This window comes from Mesoplodon mirus, assembly GCF_964341445.2.
Source record: "Mesoplodon mirus genome assembly, chromosome: 2".
NCBI lineage: Eukaryota > Metazoa > Chordata > Mammalia > Artiodactyla > Ziphiidae > Mesoplodon > Mesoplodon mirus.
The window spans coordinates 78,640,399-78,657,531 of NC_138977.1; the positions used below are offsets into that span (position 1 = coordinate 78,640,399).

The 17,133-nt window shown below is 36.0% G+C and overlaps 1 protein-coding gene across 1 annotated transcript in view; it reads right to left on the minus strand.

Moving 5' to 3' along the window:
• Positions 1-17,133, minus strand: part of ARAP2 (ArfGAP with RhoGAP domain, ankyrin repeat and PH domain 2) — a gene marked incomplete at its 3' end in the record, with an annotated part of 206,630 nt that overhangs the window by 86,223 nt on the left and 103,274 nt on the right. Inside the window, exons 17-20 of the mRNA XM_082637207.1 lie at positions 15,471-15,573; positions 14,641-14,836; positions 14,373-14,436; positions 433-596 (exon numbers count right to left, since the gene is read on the minus strand). Coding sequence (XP_082493333.1) covers positions 433-596; positions 14,373-14,436; positions 14,641-14,836; positions 15,471-15,573 — 527 coding nt within the window. The remainder of the gene's footprint in view (positions 1-432; positions 597-14,372; positions 14,437-14,640; positions 14,837-15,470; positions 15,574-17,133) is intronic.

Below are 17,133 nucleotides of genomic sequence, written 5' to 3' on the forward strand. Positions count from 1 at the left end.
CAAATACACATACACTTTGTATGCAGGCCAACAAAAAGTAAATTCTTTTACACATTGTCCCATAGTTTACCACTTCTAAAAACACACTGAGGCACCTCTGCGTTCCCCTAGATTTACTGTACAGTTATAACCTCTGAAAAGTACAATCTTAATCAATTTTTAATATACATTTTATAATATAGATTCTTCTACTATGTCATTTAAAATTTTTATCATGTAAAGGAAGAAGGAAATGGTAAAGGCACATGATATAATTTAAATGAGCTTTATTGTGAGAAAGAATGGCATTTAGGCTGAAGAGTGACGACACTTTTATTTTTCACTGATGTACTTACAAAGGGCTCTAATTCAGTCCAATGGAGGTACCACTTAAAAACTGTAAATATGCTACTATGAGCTCAACGAGTTGAATAAAAACTTTGTGATACTTACCATACTGTGTAACAAATGCTATACAGCTGTTCACGATAATGGGAACGTCATTTTTGCTGAGCTGCTGATCTTGTAATGCATTCCCATCTGTACCTGCTGCTTTTTCAATTGCAGTATGCCAGACTGTGAAATCTAACTTGGTATGCCCATGGATGTATAATGTTCTGTAAGGTTTCAAAAATATTTCAAATTATAATTTTGTCTTTTAAAAATTCTTAACTTCTACACAGATTATCCTTAGATCCATATAAATGGGATCTTGTCTCATCCATCAGAATAAAACCCCTCTGGGGACGTCCCTGGTGGTCCAGTGGTTAAAAATCCATCTTGCAATGCGGGGGAAGATGGTTTGATCCCTGGTCAGGGAACTAGGACCCCACATGCCGTGGGGCAACTAAGCCTGCGCACCACAACTACTGAGCCCGCACACAACAACTAGAGAGTCCACGCACCACAATGAAAGATCCCACGTGCCGCAACTAAGACCCGACACAGCCAAAGATAAGTAAATAAATAATAATAAATAAATATATTTTAAAAAAGAGGAAGAAAACCCCTTTACCACCAGCTTCCACTCACTCAATCCCTCTTTGCATGTACAGTCATGTCTCTCTCTACATAGAGTCCAGGAAGTTCCCTGAACTTGTGGTCTCGCCTCCTTGCCTCCTTTCATTTCCCCTTTCATTCTGTTTCTGAATAACTAAACAGAAACCCTTCTAACAAGCATCGCCTGTGACTTCTCATGGATATTTGGGGCTATATTTTTCAAGATTTTAGAGCTGTTTGATGACTTCGTTCCTTAAAAAAAAAAAAAAGAAAAAAAAATACCACCCAATTCGGCTTTTGTAGCACAATTCTTCCTGGCTTTTCCTCCTATCTTTCTGGTGCCTCAATTTCTTTCCCAAGCTCACTTCCTCTTTCTGAAAATGAAGTTGTAACCTCAGTGCACTCACATGAACTCCAAGGACTCTCCAGGGACATGTCATTCAGGTCAGTGGTTTCATCCCCCATATATAAGCTGGTAACTCCCAAATCCCTATCTCCAGGCAATAACTGTCTCACAAATCAGATCTCTATGTGATTGAAAAGTAAGAGCATAAAGCAGCTAAGAGAGCGGGAAATCCAATCAATTCCCAAACTCAAGTTTTAGCTCTGCACTCCCTTTATGACTTTGGACAAGTTATCAAGCTTCTTTCGTTCTCAGTTTCATCACTGGCACAATGAGAATAATAATAAATGTAATATTAGTAAATAATAAAACATAATACTAATTAATGTTGAGTTTTGGACATCTTCACCTTAAGGTGCCACAAGCATCTCAAACATTTATCCCTCCTCATACCAAACCAGTACTACTTTCTTCACTTATCCCACCAGATATTTAGGATTCATTAACTGTATATTGGTCCACCCCCACTCTCACCCCATCACTGCCACATGAATTCAGTCACAAAATTCTGTTCATTCCAGTTCCCTGACATTATGTTCTGCCTCCTCTTTATTTGAACGTCGCTTTCTTTCAGGTCTTTGTACTGCTCCTTGAAATCACTAAAACCCCTCCAAACAAAATTCATTTCCCAATTCTCCACCTCTCTAGTCCCTGCTCCCCAAGATTGCCAGAATGATCTTTCTAAAATACGAAACTAATGACATCACTTCCTAATCACTGTCCTTCCACAGCAGCTCTGGAGTTTTCAAGATTAAAAGGCCCTCATGATCTGGCCCGTATTTTCCCCTCCAATTTTGCCATTCCAGGAAGTAAGGAAGGGAGGGAAGGAGAGAGGAAAGGATGGAAGGGAAGAAAGGGAGGGGAGGGAGGGAGGGAGGGAAGGAAGGAAGGAAGGAAGGAAGGAAGGAAGAATTAACATGTTCTTGTCTTCATAATAAATTCTTCCGGCTCTTTGGCTGGTTACTCCAGCTCCTCCCCCACCGCTGTATTCAAGGTAACCCCCGCTGACACTCCATCCCCATCTCTCTCCATCCAATGCTTATTGTGTACCAGGCGTCCCTTCTTAATCCTGAACATCCACTCTACCCGCCATCATATCGCCTGCTCTATCTGTGTGAATGTTTTAGCCGCTACACCCCAAACTTTGTACAAGCAAACAAAGACAGCATTTCAGCATCAATAGCCTTTAGCATAGCACGAGGTATTTAGTGGGTAAATAAGTTTTAATGTTCTATCACTAGATATAAAATTTGACTTGAAACACAAAGTAATCGTTGATGTATTTAAGTATAAAACTATTTAATTTTCATTTCAGACTATGAGACAGCTACTTTGGATTCAACCCAAAGAGACAGGAATGAGCTGCTTGAACTCTGGATTGTTTTGGTTTCTTGTTTTTTGGGCGGGGGGCGGGTAATGTTTCACATTCCTGATAATTCATTGGCCCTAATTTAAAAAGAAAACAAAAGTACTCCTTTCTGTCCTTCGGTTTCTTTTCTTGAAATGCTCCTCTAAGAAGATAAAGCTACTGGCACCCCACTCCACTCACTTCTAACATCTTCTGAACTTGCTGTAACTTCTTCTTCAGTGACACTGGTGCCCGTAATCTTCATCTCTTTTCTCCTGGCATCTCTATCTATTGTTTTTATTTTCCACACCACCACAACAGCCTTGACCTCCGGGTCTTATAATTTTCTTTTTGAAGAATTCTGATACTTGCTCTAATACTCCTGACATACCTTAGCCTTACATCATCTTTAGCTCAAAAACATTCTACTTCTGGGCATATTTGTCTAAATGAAACTACATAACCTGGGTAATTTCCTTGAGGAATATCAAGCCCCTACATTATGTAGACTTAATCAAAATTACCTCTTGCTAAATTAAGAAGTTTAGATAAAGAGAAAATTTTAACTCTTTTTGAGTCTTGGGTTTTTTTATCTGATAATTAAGCTCTGAATATGAGACAAAAATCTTTGAAAAGGTGTGCTTATAAACAAACGACAATTAGTATTTGAGCAAGCAGTAAAAGAAATCCAAAAGGTAATGGCCTTCCTATGATAGCAGTATAATTCTGCCGTTAACTGTAAATGTTTCCAACTTCAAATTTTCTTTCTAACCTGAAGAAATCCTGTGATGACAAGTTTAGCTGTCTGCTTGTGAGCTAGTAAAGGGTAGAATGAGTAATGACAAGTTAACTCCTGAGTCCACTTGTCAAAGGCTGAATCCTAAAATACATCATCTTGTGCAGTAGATGTTTGACATTTAATAGCATCTGTTCAACAGCTTTCCTCTCTGATGTTATCTAAACTCTGTGCACATTGAATAAAGCATCAAAAGATATTTTTAACACAAATGCTGGCCAACTTTGTGATTTCAAGTGTTATCAAACAACAATTTTACATTTCTGGATAACGATTCCAAAGAAATAGGAATTTATATCTTGAAAATCTGCAAGTTCTTTTAAAGAACTCTAATTATAGAAAAATAAATTTTCCTAACTGTACATTCCCCAAGCCTAAATTTTAAATGGTACTTCAAAGCCATATAAAAAAAAAAATCCCTATATCCTATAATGAGTTAAGACAGTTCAATAAGACCTAGAAACCAAGTCCCAAGACTAATAAAAACAACTTTCTCAAAACTGTAATATAATAACCACAAAGTAGAGACTATCATATTTGAGCTTGGTTTACTGACAAGAACCAGAACAAATGATAGGATCTATAAATATAGCTGTATGAAAAATAAATTCACCTTTATAAAAAACATTTTAAACACAACTAAAAAACAAAAACAACACATTCCAAAAACATGACTAAAGAAGATAATATCCTAGGCATTTATACAGAAATAAAAAAACTGAGTCTTGTAGTATAAGTCAGCATGTTTGACCAAAAAATACTTATTTTGCTTTCATTTCTGGAAGATCTTTTTGCTGGATAGAGTATTTTAGGCTAATAGCTGCTGGTTTGGTTATTTTGTTTCCCCCCTGCCCAAAACACATTAAAAGATTTTATTATACTATCTCCTGGCTTGCACTGCTTCTGACAAGACATTCTCATATTTGTCCCCTATTTTTAATGTGTCATTTTTCCTCTGGTACTTTTTAATTTTTTTTTTGTCTTCACACTGGTTTTCAGGAATTTGGTTATATGTTTTAATGTGGTTTGCCTTTATCATGCATGAGGTATGTTGATCTTAGTACATCTGTGGGTTTACAGTTTTTATCAAATTTGAAAAAAGTCTGTCCACATTTCTTCAAATATATATATATATATATATATATATATATATATATATATATATATATATATATATATATATATATATATTACTCCATCCTTCTCTTATTTTGGGATTCTAATTATACTTTCATGAGAATGATATTGTCTCACAGGTCACTAAGGCTAATTTTATTCAGTCTTTTCCCTCTGTGCTTAAGTTTTTATAATTTCTACTGTCATGCCTTCAAGTTCGAGGGTTTTTTTAATGTAGAGTCTATTCTTGCATTTAGCTGATCTAGTGAGATTTTCTTTTCAGATAGTGTATTCTTCAGCTTTAGAAGTTCCATCTGGTTCCTTCTTTAGATCCATTTTTCTATGTTTATGTTTTCCTTTACATCTTTCTGTGTGTAAATAACTGTCTTTTTATTTACTTTTTTTTACTGGAGTATAATTGCTTTACAATGTTGTGTTAGTTTCTGCAGTACAGTGAACTGAATCAGCTCTATGTATACACATATCCCCTCCCTCTTAGACCTCCCTCACACACCCCCATCCCAACCATCTAGGTCTTCACCGAGCTGAGCTCCCTATGCTATACAGCAGGTTCCCACTAGCTATCTATTTTACACATGGTAGTGTATTTATGTCAAACCTAATCTCCCAATTCATCCCACCCTCCCTTTCCCCCACTGTGTCCACACGTCCGTTCTCTCTGTCTATGTCTATTCCTGCCCTGCAAATAGGTTCATCTGTACCATTTTTCTAGATTCCACATATATGTGTTAATATACGATATTTGTTTTTCCCTTTCTGATTTACTTCACTCTGTATGACAGACTCTAGGTCCATCCACATCTCTACAAATGACCCAATTTCTTTTTATGGCTGAGTTATATGCTATTATATATATGTACCACATCTTCTTTATTCATTCATCTGTCGATGGACATTTAGGTTGTTTCCATGTCCTGGTTATTGTAAATAGTGCTGCAATGAACATTAGGGAACATGTGTCTTTTTGAATTATGGTTTTCTCAGGGTACATGCCCAGTAATGGTATTGCTGGGTCATATGGTAGTTCTGTTTTTAGTTTTTTAAGGATCCTCCATACTGTTCTCCACAGTGGCTGTATCAATTTACATTCCCACCAACAGTGCAAGAGGGTTCCCTTTTCTCTGCACTCTCTCCAGCATTTATTGTTTGTAGATTTTCTGATGACGGTGTGAGGTGATACCTCATTGTAGTTTTGATTTGCATTTCTCTAATAATTAGTGATGTTGAGCATCTTTTCATGTGCTTCTTGGCCATCTGTATATCTTCTTTGCTGAAATGTCTAGTTAGGTCTTCTGCCCATTTTTTGATTGGGTTGTTTGTTTTTTTGATATTGAGTTGCATGAGCTTTTTGTACATTTTGGAGATTAATCCTTTGTCCACTGGTTCATTTGCAAATACTTTCTCCCATTCTGTGAGTTGTCTTTTGGTCTTGTTTATGGTTTCCTTTGCTATGCAAAAGATTTTAAGTTTTATTAGGTCCAATTCGCTTATTTTTGTTTTTATTTTCATTACTCTAGGAGGTGGATCATAAAAGATCTTGCTGTGATTTATGTCAAAGACTGTTATCTTTTACAATATTTATAATATTTTAAAATTACTGTTTATATTCTTTGCTAATTCCATTATCTTTCTCATTTCTGGGTCTGTTCTTATCAACTGATTTGCAGCTTTTTCACTTTGCTAGTAACTTTTACTGTGCGAGGATTGTGTCTTCCTTTAAAGGGTGTTGATGTTTGTTTTGGGATCTTTTGCCTATTTGACCTCAGGTAACTAAATGACTTGTGAAGAGGTCTGTTTTTAAGCTTAGTAAGGTAAAAATGGAGCAGCCTTTACCTGAGGGCTGGTTTAGCCTTAATACTCTGGAATTACCTTTCTGGAGTCTTTACAAATGCTCTGTGTGTTAATGAAGTCTATCTAACTTGGCTAGATAAAATTTGAACCCACTCCAGCAGTGTCTAAACTCTGGGAATTGTTCAACTCACAGCACACCCTGGGAGTATTTCTACCTGGAGTTTCAACCTGCAAATATGCAGGTTTGTATTGAGCTGAAGGTGGAAGGGAACTCCTTTGAAGATTTCTGAAGCTCTTGCTCTGAACATCTCCCCCTCTGCTCTGTACTGTATCCTGCAATGTTTAGCTACCACAGATTCCCCTATCTCTATAGGGGAAACCAATATAGCAAAACCTCTTCAATATAGCAAAACCACCACATTCTGCTTGGGTTCCCCCATTCCCTGTGCCAGGGACTGATAAGAAGCCAAGGTGATCTTAAACCTTATGTCACTTGTTTCTCTTCTCTCCATGATCACAATCCTGGGATACCTATTGTCCTAAAGTCTGAAAATAGTTCATCTCATATGTTTTGTCTAGTTTTCTAGTTGTTTAAAGTGAGAGGGCATGTTCCATACCAGCTATTTCTTCATGGACAGAAATGGGAGTCCAGAACATTTTATTCAGTCATTGCATCCATAAATCATCCTCATCTTAGTTTATAGAGAAACAGTAGTTTTTTCCCCATACCTTCAGATAAGAAACTGCTGCACAGTGATGGAATATTAGCCAGAAAGAGGCAAACAATTATTAAGAAAATCTGCAGATGCAGAGACTGTATCACAGAATAATGAAGAATGAAATATTAGCTTAACTAGCTTGTTTCCTCTGAAGCCAACAGTTTAGTAAAAAGTGTCAAGGCACACTATTCCCTAAGAAAGACAAAGCCTCCAAGTTTTCAATTTCATCTCTATATAGTATTAGGCAATCACCTATAGGAATGTGAGAAACAACCCTGTTTCAAGTCTCCTTAAAAAAAAAAAAAAAAAAAAAAAAGCTGTCTTTACCCTTGTAAAGAGCCTGCAATCCTTTCCAGAACAAGGCAAGTTATTAATTACATTTAATTGATAATACTAATATGGTATCAATCTATCTCACCAGGCGTACTCTCTCATGCTTCCTCCTTAAGAACTGAAGGTTAAGGCTGAGCTGGACTGAAGTTGTACCCTAGCCTATTCAATTTCTCTGAAACTATCATTTCCACCTCTTTGAAGATCTTTGTGTCTCAACCCCTCATTTTTTTCCTACTCTAATCCTACCTAGGATTCCAGAGCCACTTAAATATACTTTTTCTTAAAAAATAAAAGTGATTATCTTGATCTCATTTATCTAGAAGGGATCTTCTCATTCTTTTGTATTTTTTCACACCATATTGCATTATTTGTTCATAAGCTTACATTCTAGTATATGGGAGGTGTCTTGAACTGAATGAAATACATTTTTGAAGAAAATAATATATACTTTAAAATCCACCTTTTATTAAATAGGCACACATTCCCTTTATCGTGATTCTCTTTAACAAACAAACAAAAAATCACCTTATAATGTAAGTTTGAATTGTCCCTTTCTTTCTGCAAAACCTGCGGGGGTGGTGAGAGAAGAGTGTCTGGTTTGCTTTGGCAACATTCAGATTAAACCATCTCTGCAAATTAAATCATCAGAAACTTACAAAAGCAGTCAAGCTGATATTGTGGGCAATCAGCTACTGTTTAATTTGCAATTAAGTGCACAATTTAGAAACCACTTTAAGATAATTCACCCTGGAGGGTATTGCTAACATATCAGCTGCTATAAAACACAATTCAAGGAGGGAAAAAAAAATCACATGAATAAGCTGATATGAAATAAGAATCTTCAACTTAGGGTATTAATCATCCAAACTGAGAAAAGTAGTCTGTCCCATAATTGTGAAACATATCGATAAAATGTTTATTCCTCAGTGTCGACTTCTTTATGTCTGGAATTTGCAGTTAAAACTGGATGTCATCAGGCTTGGGAGCCATCAAGTGCTTCATGCTTTACTATAGGTCAACTAAACAATCTTAAAAAAATTAAAACAAACAACAACAAAAAGCTAGGCTGTTCTGTTTCTGATTAACACAGATGAGTTATTCATACTGTGTTTATTACAACTAACAGCCCTTCTATAAAAGCTTAATAATAGGTGTCTTTGACAAACGAGCAGGAAGCTACAGAATGTGAGATGGTGCACACAGTAACTTATTTATCAGAAAGAGATACACAGAGAATGTGGGCCAAGTGCAGAAATAGCTTTTAAATTTTATGAAAAGGATGCTGTAATCTACTGAATACTTCAGTCACAGTGGATATATAACCTACTGTCCAGAAAAGTGCCTTCTGACCTCAGCAGGGTCCAGGACATTCACTGACTAACAATGGGTATTCAAAAACATGATTTCTTTCTTTTTTTTTTTTTCTACACCAAGAAAAGCACAGAATCTAAGTCCCAATAACAGCATCAAATATCATGGCAGAAAGCCTTAAGTGTAATCAAGAAAGCTTTATTTTCCAAAATAATAATTTTTAAAGTATACAAAGAATACACATTAAAGCGACACCATCTGGAGCACCTTCTGCTTAGAGCTTTTCAGAGCAAAAATGCTCTGTGTGTGGAAAATATTATTGCAATATTTTTCTGTCTAAAGACACTCATGCTATGTATATAGAGAAAATTACCATGAAGATTAAAATATGTATCTAGTGACTATATTCAGTGGATGGTTATCAAGTTATGAACTAGTCATGGGGTTCATTCTCTTGCCTTTAAGAAACATTAATATATTTTAACATTTTAATCAAGGGTAGACAAGGGCAGAGAAAATATGTGAAATTAATTCTTTAAGTTTATTTATGATTTGTAGCTCTGGTTCAAGCTGTTACTAGCAAAAAATAAAGGTTAAAACTTATAGCTAGTTGGTTTCTCTTTCTTTCAATTCTTCTCCCTATCTTTATATGCCACCAACATGAATAATTAGAAGTTGTTTTATTTCTTAAAGCCACAATTTTGTCTGTCATTGACAAGTCTACCGCAATCGACTGTACTTTACAGTCGGTATTTCCCAAGGGGCTAACAGATCAAAAGACAGATGAAAAATAGGGCAATGCAATGAAATTCTCTTATTTTTACATGATATTAAAACAGACCTTAAACCATTACATCTATAATTAACTGGCTTTGTTTGAGTACTGGGAGAGAAGTACAGTACATATTCCCTATTTTGGTAAGTGATAAAACCATTCATAAAGTCACCCAGGCCAAAAGCTCAGGAGTCATCCTTATTTTCTACTTCACAAAACAACTGAAAACCAGCAGATTGATTGAAAACCAACAGATTGGTCTCTCTCTCAACATCCCACCACCAAATCTAGAAAGCTACCAACAGCCAAAACCATCCATCAATTCCTCTTTTCTTCCTGTTAGAATTGAGGGACCTGTCCTGTTGTCCTCTCTCTTATACCTTCACTCTTCTCCTTTTTTTCTTTAAATCTCTGCTCCATCAAAATATTTTAGATGGCACAAGTTCAAGCCATCTAAAACAAAATTGCACATACATTCCCTTCCTGGGTCAAATCCCTTTCACCTCATTAACCCTATTAACCTCCAGACATCCTAGACCAACTGGTTATCTAATCTGATCCTGTTCCCAGCCCGACTCTAATCCAGTTTCTGCTTTATCACTTCTGTTCTCCACAGAGTCCCCAGATGGACTCCCTGTCACTTATCAATGGAGTATCTGTCCTCATCAGATAGCACCTGACACTTTTGACTATTCCTTCCTTCTTGAAACACCCTCTTCCCGGGCTTGGTGCCACATTCTCTCTTGGTCTCCTGCTTCACTCTCTGGATAAACTAGCTTTACACCCCACGATAGCTATTCCTCTCTGACAACCATCCCCACCTCCAACTGACCTGTATTCACCAAGGCTCCCACATGTTACTTCTTCCCTTCTCACTCTGTAGACTCTCCCTAGGTGATTTCACTTTCTTTCTTCTATATGTGGGTAACTCCAAAATCTATATCCCCACCCCATTAACCAATCAGGACTGTCAGATCCATAAATATAACTCCCTCCGAGCAACTTTTCCTTAGCTGTTTATAAGCATTTCATGTTTAATATGTTGAAAATCAAACTCATTATCTCCCCAGCTCTCTCCCAGACCTGCTCTTTTTCCATTTTTCCCTATCTCAAGTCCGTTTATTTACATATGTATATACATATCCACATATATGTACACACACGTGTGAATGTGTGTGTATAAATATATAGACATATGGGTCCCTGTTCAGCACCACACAAGGTGCTCTGGACACCTGCAGGCTCTTTGTTACATCAAAGATTACAACCTAGTGCACTAACCATCTCCCAGGTTGATTCTTTATTCACACTTCTAACCTCTCTTCTTTCTGCTTCATCTTTAATTATGTAAGCATTGTATGGATACATTTTTTTAATAAAATAACTTTTTAAGTTCTCTAATAAAATTTTTATTTTCTAATAAAATGTTGAAATTTTAATTTCTAGTGACATATTATTTATCCAGGTTTCTAGTACATTTGATGACAATTCTTGAGAGTGATCTACACAAAAGTACTGGTAAATTAATATTTAACACTTGTTTTAAAAAGAAGAAATATTTAGGTTGTTAAGTTAAAAAATGAGGGGGCCTCCCTGGTGGCGCAGTGGTTGAGAGTCCGCCTGCCGATGCAGGGGATACGGGTTCGTGCCCCGGTCTGGGAGGATCCCATATGCCGCGGAGCGGCTGGGCCCGTGAGCCATGGCCGCTGGGCCTGCGCATCCGGAGCCTGTGCTCCGCAACGGGGGAGGCCACAACAGTGAGAGGCCCGCATACCGCAAAAAAAAAAAAAAAAAAAAAAAAAAAAAAAAATGACCTTACCTTGATGTCAAAATGGATTACTGTCCTCAATATCATATAGGCACTGGAAGGCTAAGTGCTTAAAATAGTGGCTAGTATATGGTAAGTTCTATACATTGGTGTCATTGTATTATTGTTATCTGAATATTATTGACTTGAAGAAAACAGGGAAAGCAAATGAAACCAAGATATAAGCATGTGATAAACATAGTTGTTTTCAAATGGTGCCTTTGTATGGCAGCTATTCAAAGAGATCCAAGGAAAATACCTTAGTTTTATATTTGCCCCTGTATTTCTCCTACTCTCCTCCTGACACATTCTCTGTTTTCCTTTCATAAAAATGCTTTCAGCGTAACTAGTTGATAACACATGTAGATTAAAAACTTTAAATTATCAAAAACAAAATTACACAGCTTTGACCACTATTTTGTAATTCTATTAGTTTTTAACTATTCCATGAACTCAGAGTGTATCTGAATTCACCTCCTGATTCCTGTTGCCCAGGGGAAAGGTCAAGATGTCACAAAGTAACAAAACATCTAGTCTTCTGGCTTCCTTATCTAGCATTCATGAGGGAGTGCACTGCATGCAGTAAGCACTAAAGAAAAATTAAAATTGAATATCACTAACCCACATTTGGTACATTTTAATTAAAATCTAGGTACAACTGGTCAAATCCTTTATAGACTAAAAATGATAGAAAAATACCTTGGCTATAGTAACCTGATTTAGAAAAAATTATGTATACATATAATAAATACAATAAATTCCACTAGCAAGTTTCTGCTTTCTTATTTGTTTAAGAACATGAGCTCTGTGAGCTCAGACACGCAATGTGTCTTGCTGACCACTTTTTCCTGCCGTGTAGATAACAGGCGGCAGGCATTCCATAAACATTAATAGATGACTATAAAAAGTACATTTGTGCTAGTACTTTAATGCCATAATACTATCCACTGTCTCATTATCATTTCTGAACACGTACGTAACAGGATTCTGAGAGAACAGTATAACTATTATCTGGTACTGAAAATCAGAATCTAAAGTATCACTGACCATTGTAAGTCCAGAAATAAATAAGTAAAAACATAAAATCCTAACTATGTTTGTAAGTTAAAAAACACACTCTGACGTAAGTATCTAATCAGCAATATGTTTGCTATCTAAAGCTGTTGATATTCTCCTACGAAGCTCAAGAAAAGACAGGTTCAGATAACTACTCAAAGTCATTATCCTTGTCACCAGCATGGAAATTCACCAGAGGGAAGGCTGATTTAGCTATATTTTTATATTATCATTACATATATTTTTACAAATCATCCTGTACTCTTGTGGAACTAAACATTCTGAATTAATGTAATTAAGGGATTTGAAAGCAAATAACGAAACATCAAGAGAAAACAATTTGTTCTTCCTAATTGTTGTGATATGACTCTAGCTGCTCCTTCTCAGGCTCTTTTGCTAGATCATTCCTCCTCTAAAATTGGAGGCCCTGGGGCTACATCCTTGTCTCTTTTCTATCTACAGTCCTTCTCTTGGTGAATCTGTCCAGTTCCTTGGCTAAATAAATAAGTCAAAATGCTGATGACTCAAATCTTTATCTCCAGCTGCAACCTCTCCACTTAATTCCAGGCTTGTATATCCAAATGCCCACTCACCAGCTCCACTTTGCTTTCAAATAGACATTTCAAAATTATTATTTCCAAAACCAAATTCTTGGCCTACTACCCTAAACTTACTAGTATCCTACCTCTATTCTCCATGTACTTTTTATCTCAAAAAAACAGCACCATTCATCATTTATGTAAATGCTAAGGCCAAAAACTTTGGGGTCATCCTTGACTCTCAGAGTCATTGAATCCATCAACAGACCTGCTCACCTCCACCCTCACAGTAGATCCTACACTCAATACTATGTCATTAGGAAGTCACGTTTTGCCTGGCCTCTGCAGCATCATCCTACCTGGATGCTCAGTTTCACTCCTGTCCTCCAAAAGCTATTCATCTGAATCACAGTAGTCATTTAAAAACATAAGTCAGATGATTCCACTTCCTGGCTCTCAAATCAAGCAGCTTCCCATCACGCTTAGAATAAAATTCAAATCATTTTTACATATAATGGCCTGTAAGGCCCTATATGTTCTGGCCCAGGGATATCTCCACAATCATTTCTTCCCACTGTCACTCATTCAAATTTCCCCAGCCACAGCAGCTTCCTTGAAGACCCTGAACATTCCAAGCACAACACAGCCTTGGGGTCTTCAAAATACCCTTGACTTTGTGCCTGGTACATTCTATTCAGACTGCTGTACGGTTTGCTTCTTTATACAAATCTCTGATTAAAGATACCTTCTCTTACCACCCTATTGAGAAGAGAATACTGCTCCATCAGGTGCACTCTCTTCACCTTATTTTTTTCAAGCATTTAAAATTAAGGGACACAATACTATGCCATTTTTTTTTGGTCTGCTTATATTGTGTTTCCCCCACTAGTGTAGATGCTTCATAAGGGCAGAGACCATATCTGTTTTATTCATCACTGTATCCCCAATACCTATAACAGTTCCTGATATACAGTAGAAGTTTAATATTTATTGAAAAACTGAATAAATTCGAGAAATCAGGTTTTAGCTATGCATGATTCAGGGTATTATTTATAGCCATCATATAACTACACTGAAAACATATTTACAACTGCCAAAGTGCTTCCAAATACTTAGATGTGAATGTTGCAAAGGGATCAAGGTCTGTAGAAAACTCTAATAACTGATCATACTGAGTTTCTCCTAATGAATATAAAAATATGCAAGCTTCTCGATGTACTCGTTCTACTAAAGAGAACACACACACACAAACACACATGTACGATTCGGAAAATTCCCAACAGGCTGCGAAATAATGGGTTCTCCTCCAAGAGGATAACCAGAATACTCAACTCCCTAGAGCTGTAGAGATAAAGAGTAAAAAGCAAAGATGCACTTACCTCCCTTTTTCTACCAAGAGCAAGACATCCAATTTTTCCCCATTTTGAAGTACTGTGCTAATTGCTGAAGGGAAAGAAGAAAAGCATGAACATATTTTTTTAAAAAAACATTACACTAAATACCCTTAAAGACTACTGAGTCAGTCATATGATGTTTGGGAGTGAGACATCATAATTTTATGTGAAATCTACTACTTCCATGTACAATAAAGAATTGTGTGCAGAATATAAAGTGAGAGAGAGAGAGAGAAAAAAAAAACACACTTACTTAGTTCTTGCAGTCTTCTTAAGTGCATTCTATCCTCCTGACCTTGCATTTGAAGGCAAAAACGCAAAATAGATTTGTCCAGAGCAAACCAGCCTTTTCTCCACTGATCCAGGGCATGGCAGTCTTTGTAGTAGAGTTGACCAATCAAATCATAGTCAGCTTCTGTTAAGTTTTCAGCAACAAAGGGAACAAAATGCTGTTAAAACAAATACAAAAAAGTAGTAAAGACAGTGGAAATAGGAAATCCCTTACATAGCTACAGATAGGAGGGAAAGTGGAAAAATTTGTTTTTCTATTTTAAAGATTTAGGAGTCCAGATTGCAAAACAATTATGTAAACCTGCTATCAGTCTTAAAACTGAAGAGCTATAATGCAATTTCAAATGGCAGCATCTTAAGCCATTTTTCTATATATAGATTTGAAATAGGAAGACATTCTTTTTGTTGATTTGTGGCATTTTTCAAAATGTCAACCTTCAATGTTTGTCTTCATTTGTATCTTTTACTGAATCTGTTCTTTTCCCTTTGTGTATACCATGAATAAGATATCTACCTATAAAAAGACATACATAAAAATGACTTTACAACATTGAAAAGATCTCCATCATCAAAGCACAGCCTTAATTTGAAGAATGATTTGTCCAAGATCCTACATTAATTTCTTCTCTGCTTAAGGCTCTAGAGAGGTATCTCTTAACCTCTTTTGACTACAACATATGAAAACCTAATGAAGTATGGACATCCTTCCCAGAATCCTGTATAAAATTTTCATGGACCTCTGAAGGTTACGAATCTTCTCTGGATTTAGGTAATAAAACAATATTTAAATACCTTGGTTATTGCTTCTGTCCATTTTCTTTGAGCTTGAGATGTTTCAGCTCCAAATAAAAATGCACGTTCTGAGGGTAAATAGATCTCGAAGGTAAAGATGGGCCTACAGCACACAAGAATAAAAAGATACCACTGGTTATGTTTGGCTTTTATGAGAAAAATAATACAAAGGTCCAGTTTTTAATTAAATTCCTTTTGAAAATGGAATAATGGTGTGAAATCTATCTACCCCCTACCTACCATATTTTTCTGTTGATGGCTTATATTTTATTCAAACGAGTTAAATAGAACACACTGGATCAGACAAAAGGAATATTATTCTGACTAATCACTCTACAGCATGATTTTGTCGATGCCCTGATGTGACAAAGGCTGTCTTCTGTCTCCTCTTCCCTCTCAGACCACTCCTTCTTGATTTATTCTGACCCCCTAATTCAACACAAACATTGTCCAAACAGTTCTCTAATTAGTTCTCTTCTTGTCTTACTTCACAAATTTTCCTTCCATCATCTTGTCTTATGCCAAAATTTCATCTCCTTACCATAGATAAAATTAGGGTAACATCCCAAGCCCTGAATTTTTCCTTCTGTTCCTCATCCACAGCTCCAAGTATTTCTTGGAACATGCTAAGTATATATTCTGCCATTACTCAAAATACCTTATACCAAACTCATCTTCCTTCTTCCTCTTTCTCACCCCCAACCTACTGTATCTCCTTCATATTCCAATTTAGAGGCATCACCATCTACCTCATCAACAAGATCAAAACTTTGGAGTCTAATTTATTCTTCCCCTTGACATCAGATCTTCATCCATTCAGTCAGACATTTAATGTTATCAGTTCAATCTTAAAGAGTCTCTCAACCCACTGTTTTCCTTTTTAATTATTTCTTCCTCTAGCTAAACTTTCAGTAATTACAGTCTCTCTCCCTCCAACCTCTTCTTTATCACTTCAGTCAGCTCTCTTCCTAAAATACAAATCCGTATGATTATTTAGTGGCTACATTACTGATTTAAAATTCTGTAATATGCTATTGAAGGCAATTGAGAATCTGGCGGTAGCAATTATTTTTTAAACCACATCTCATTACAGATGCTTTCTCCTGTATATCTACTTGTATCAGTAACATTCCATCAAGAATGTTTTATTTTTGAATATGATTATATGCTAATGTAAAATTATTTAAGCAACTTAATAAATAGAATGCATTTAATATTCCATAGTAAGCCATAGTAATGATCAGTTTAAATCTAAATGCTCATTCATTTAGAGTAAAAGCACTATTAAGATTAAAACAGAAACAAATCAACTAATAACCAGTTTTGTTCACATAAAAGAATCAAATCAGATTTACTAGAAAACAACAGTCATTTCAACTAGTATATATTGGTCATTATGTGATAACAGTAATATGTTTCATACAATTTTATATAAATAATATAGCTTTACAAATCTCTTCCTTTTCTCACATAAACTTTTTATTAAAATACTATGCTCCTATAAAACTGGTTTTTGCAGATTTTAGTATTCATACTTTTTCATTAATTACATGACAAAATGTGAAAGAAACTTTCACACCAAAGATTTTAGAGGGTCAATTTCCAAAAGTCCTCACAGAATCCTATTAAACTATTTTGTAAGTCAAACATATTAAATAAAAAA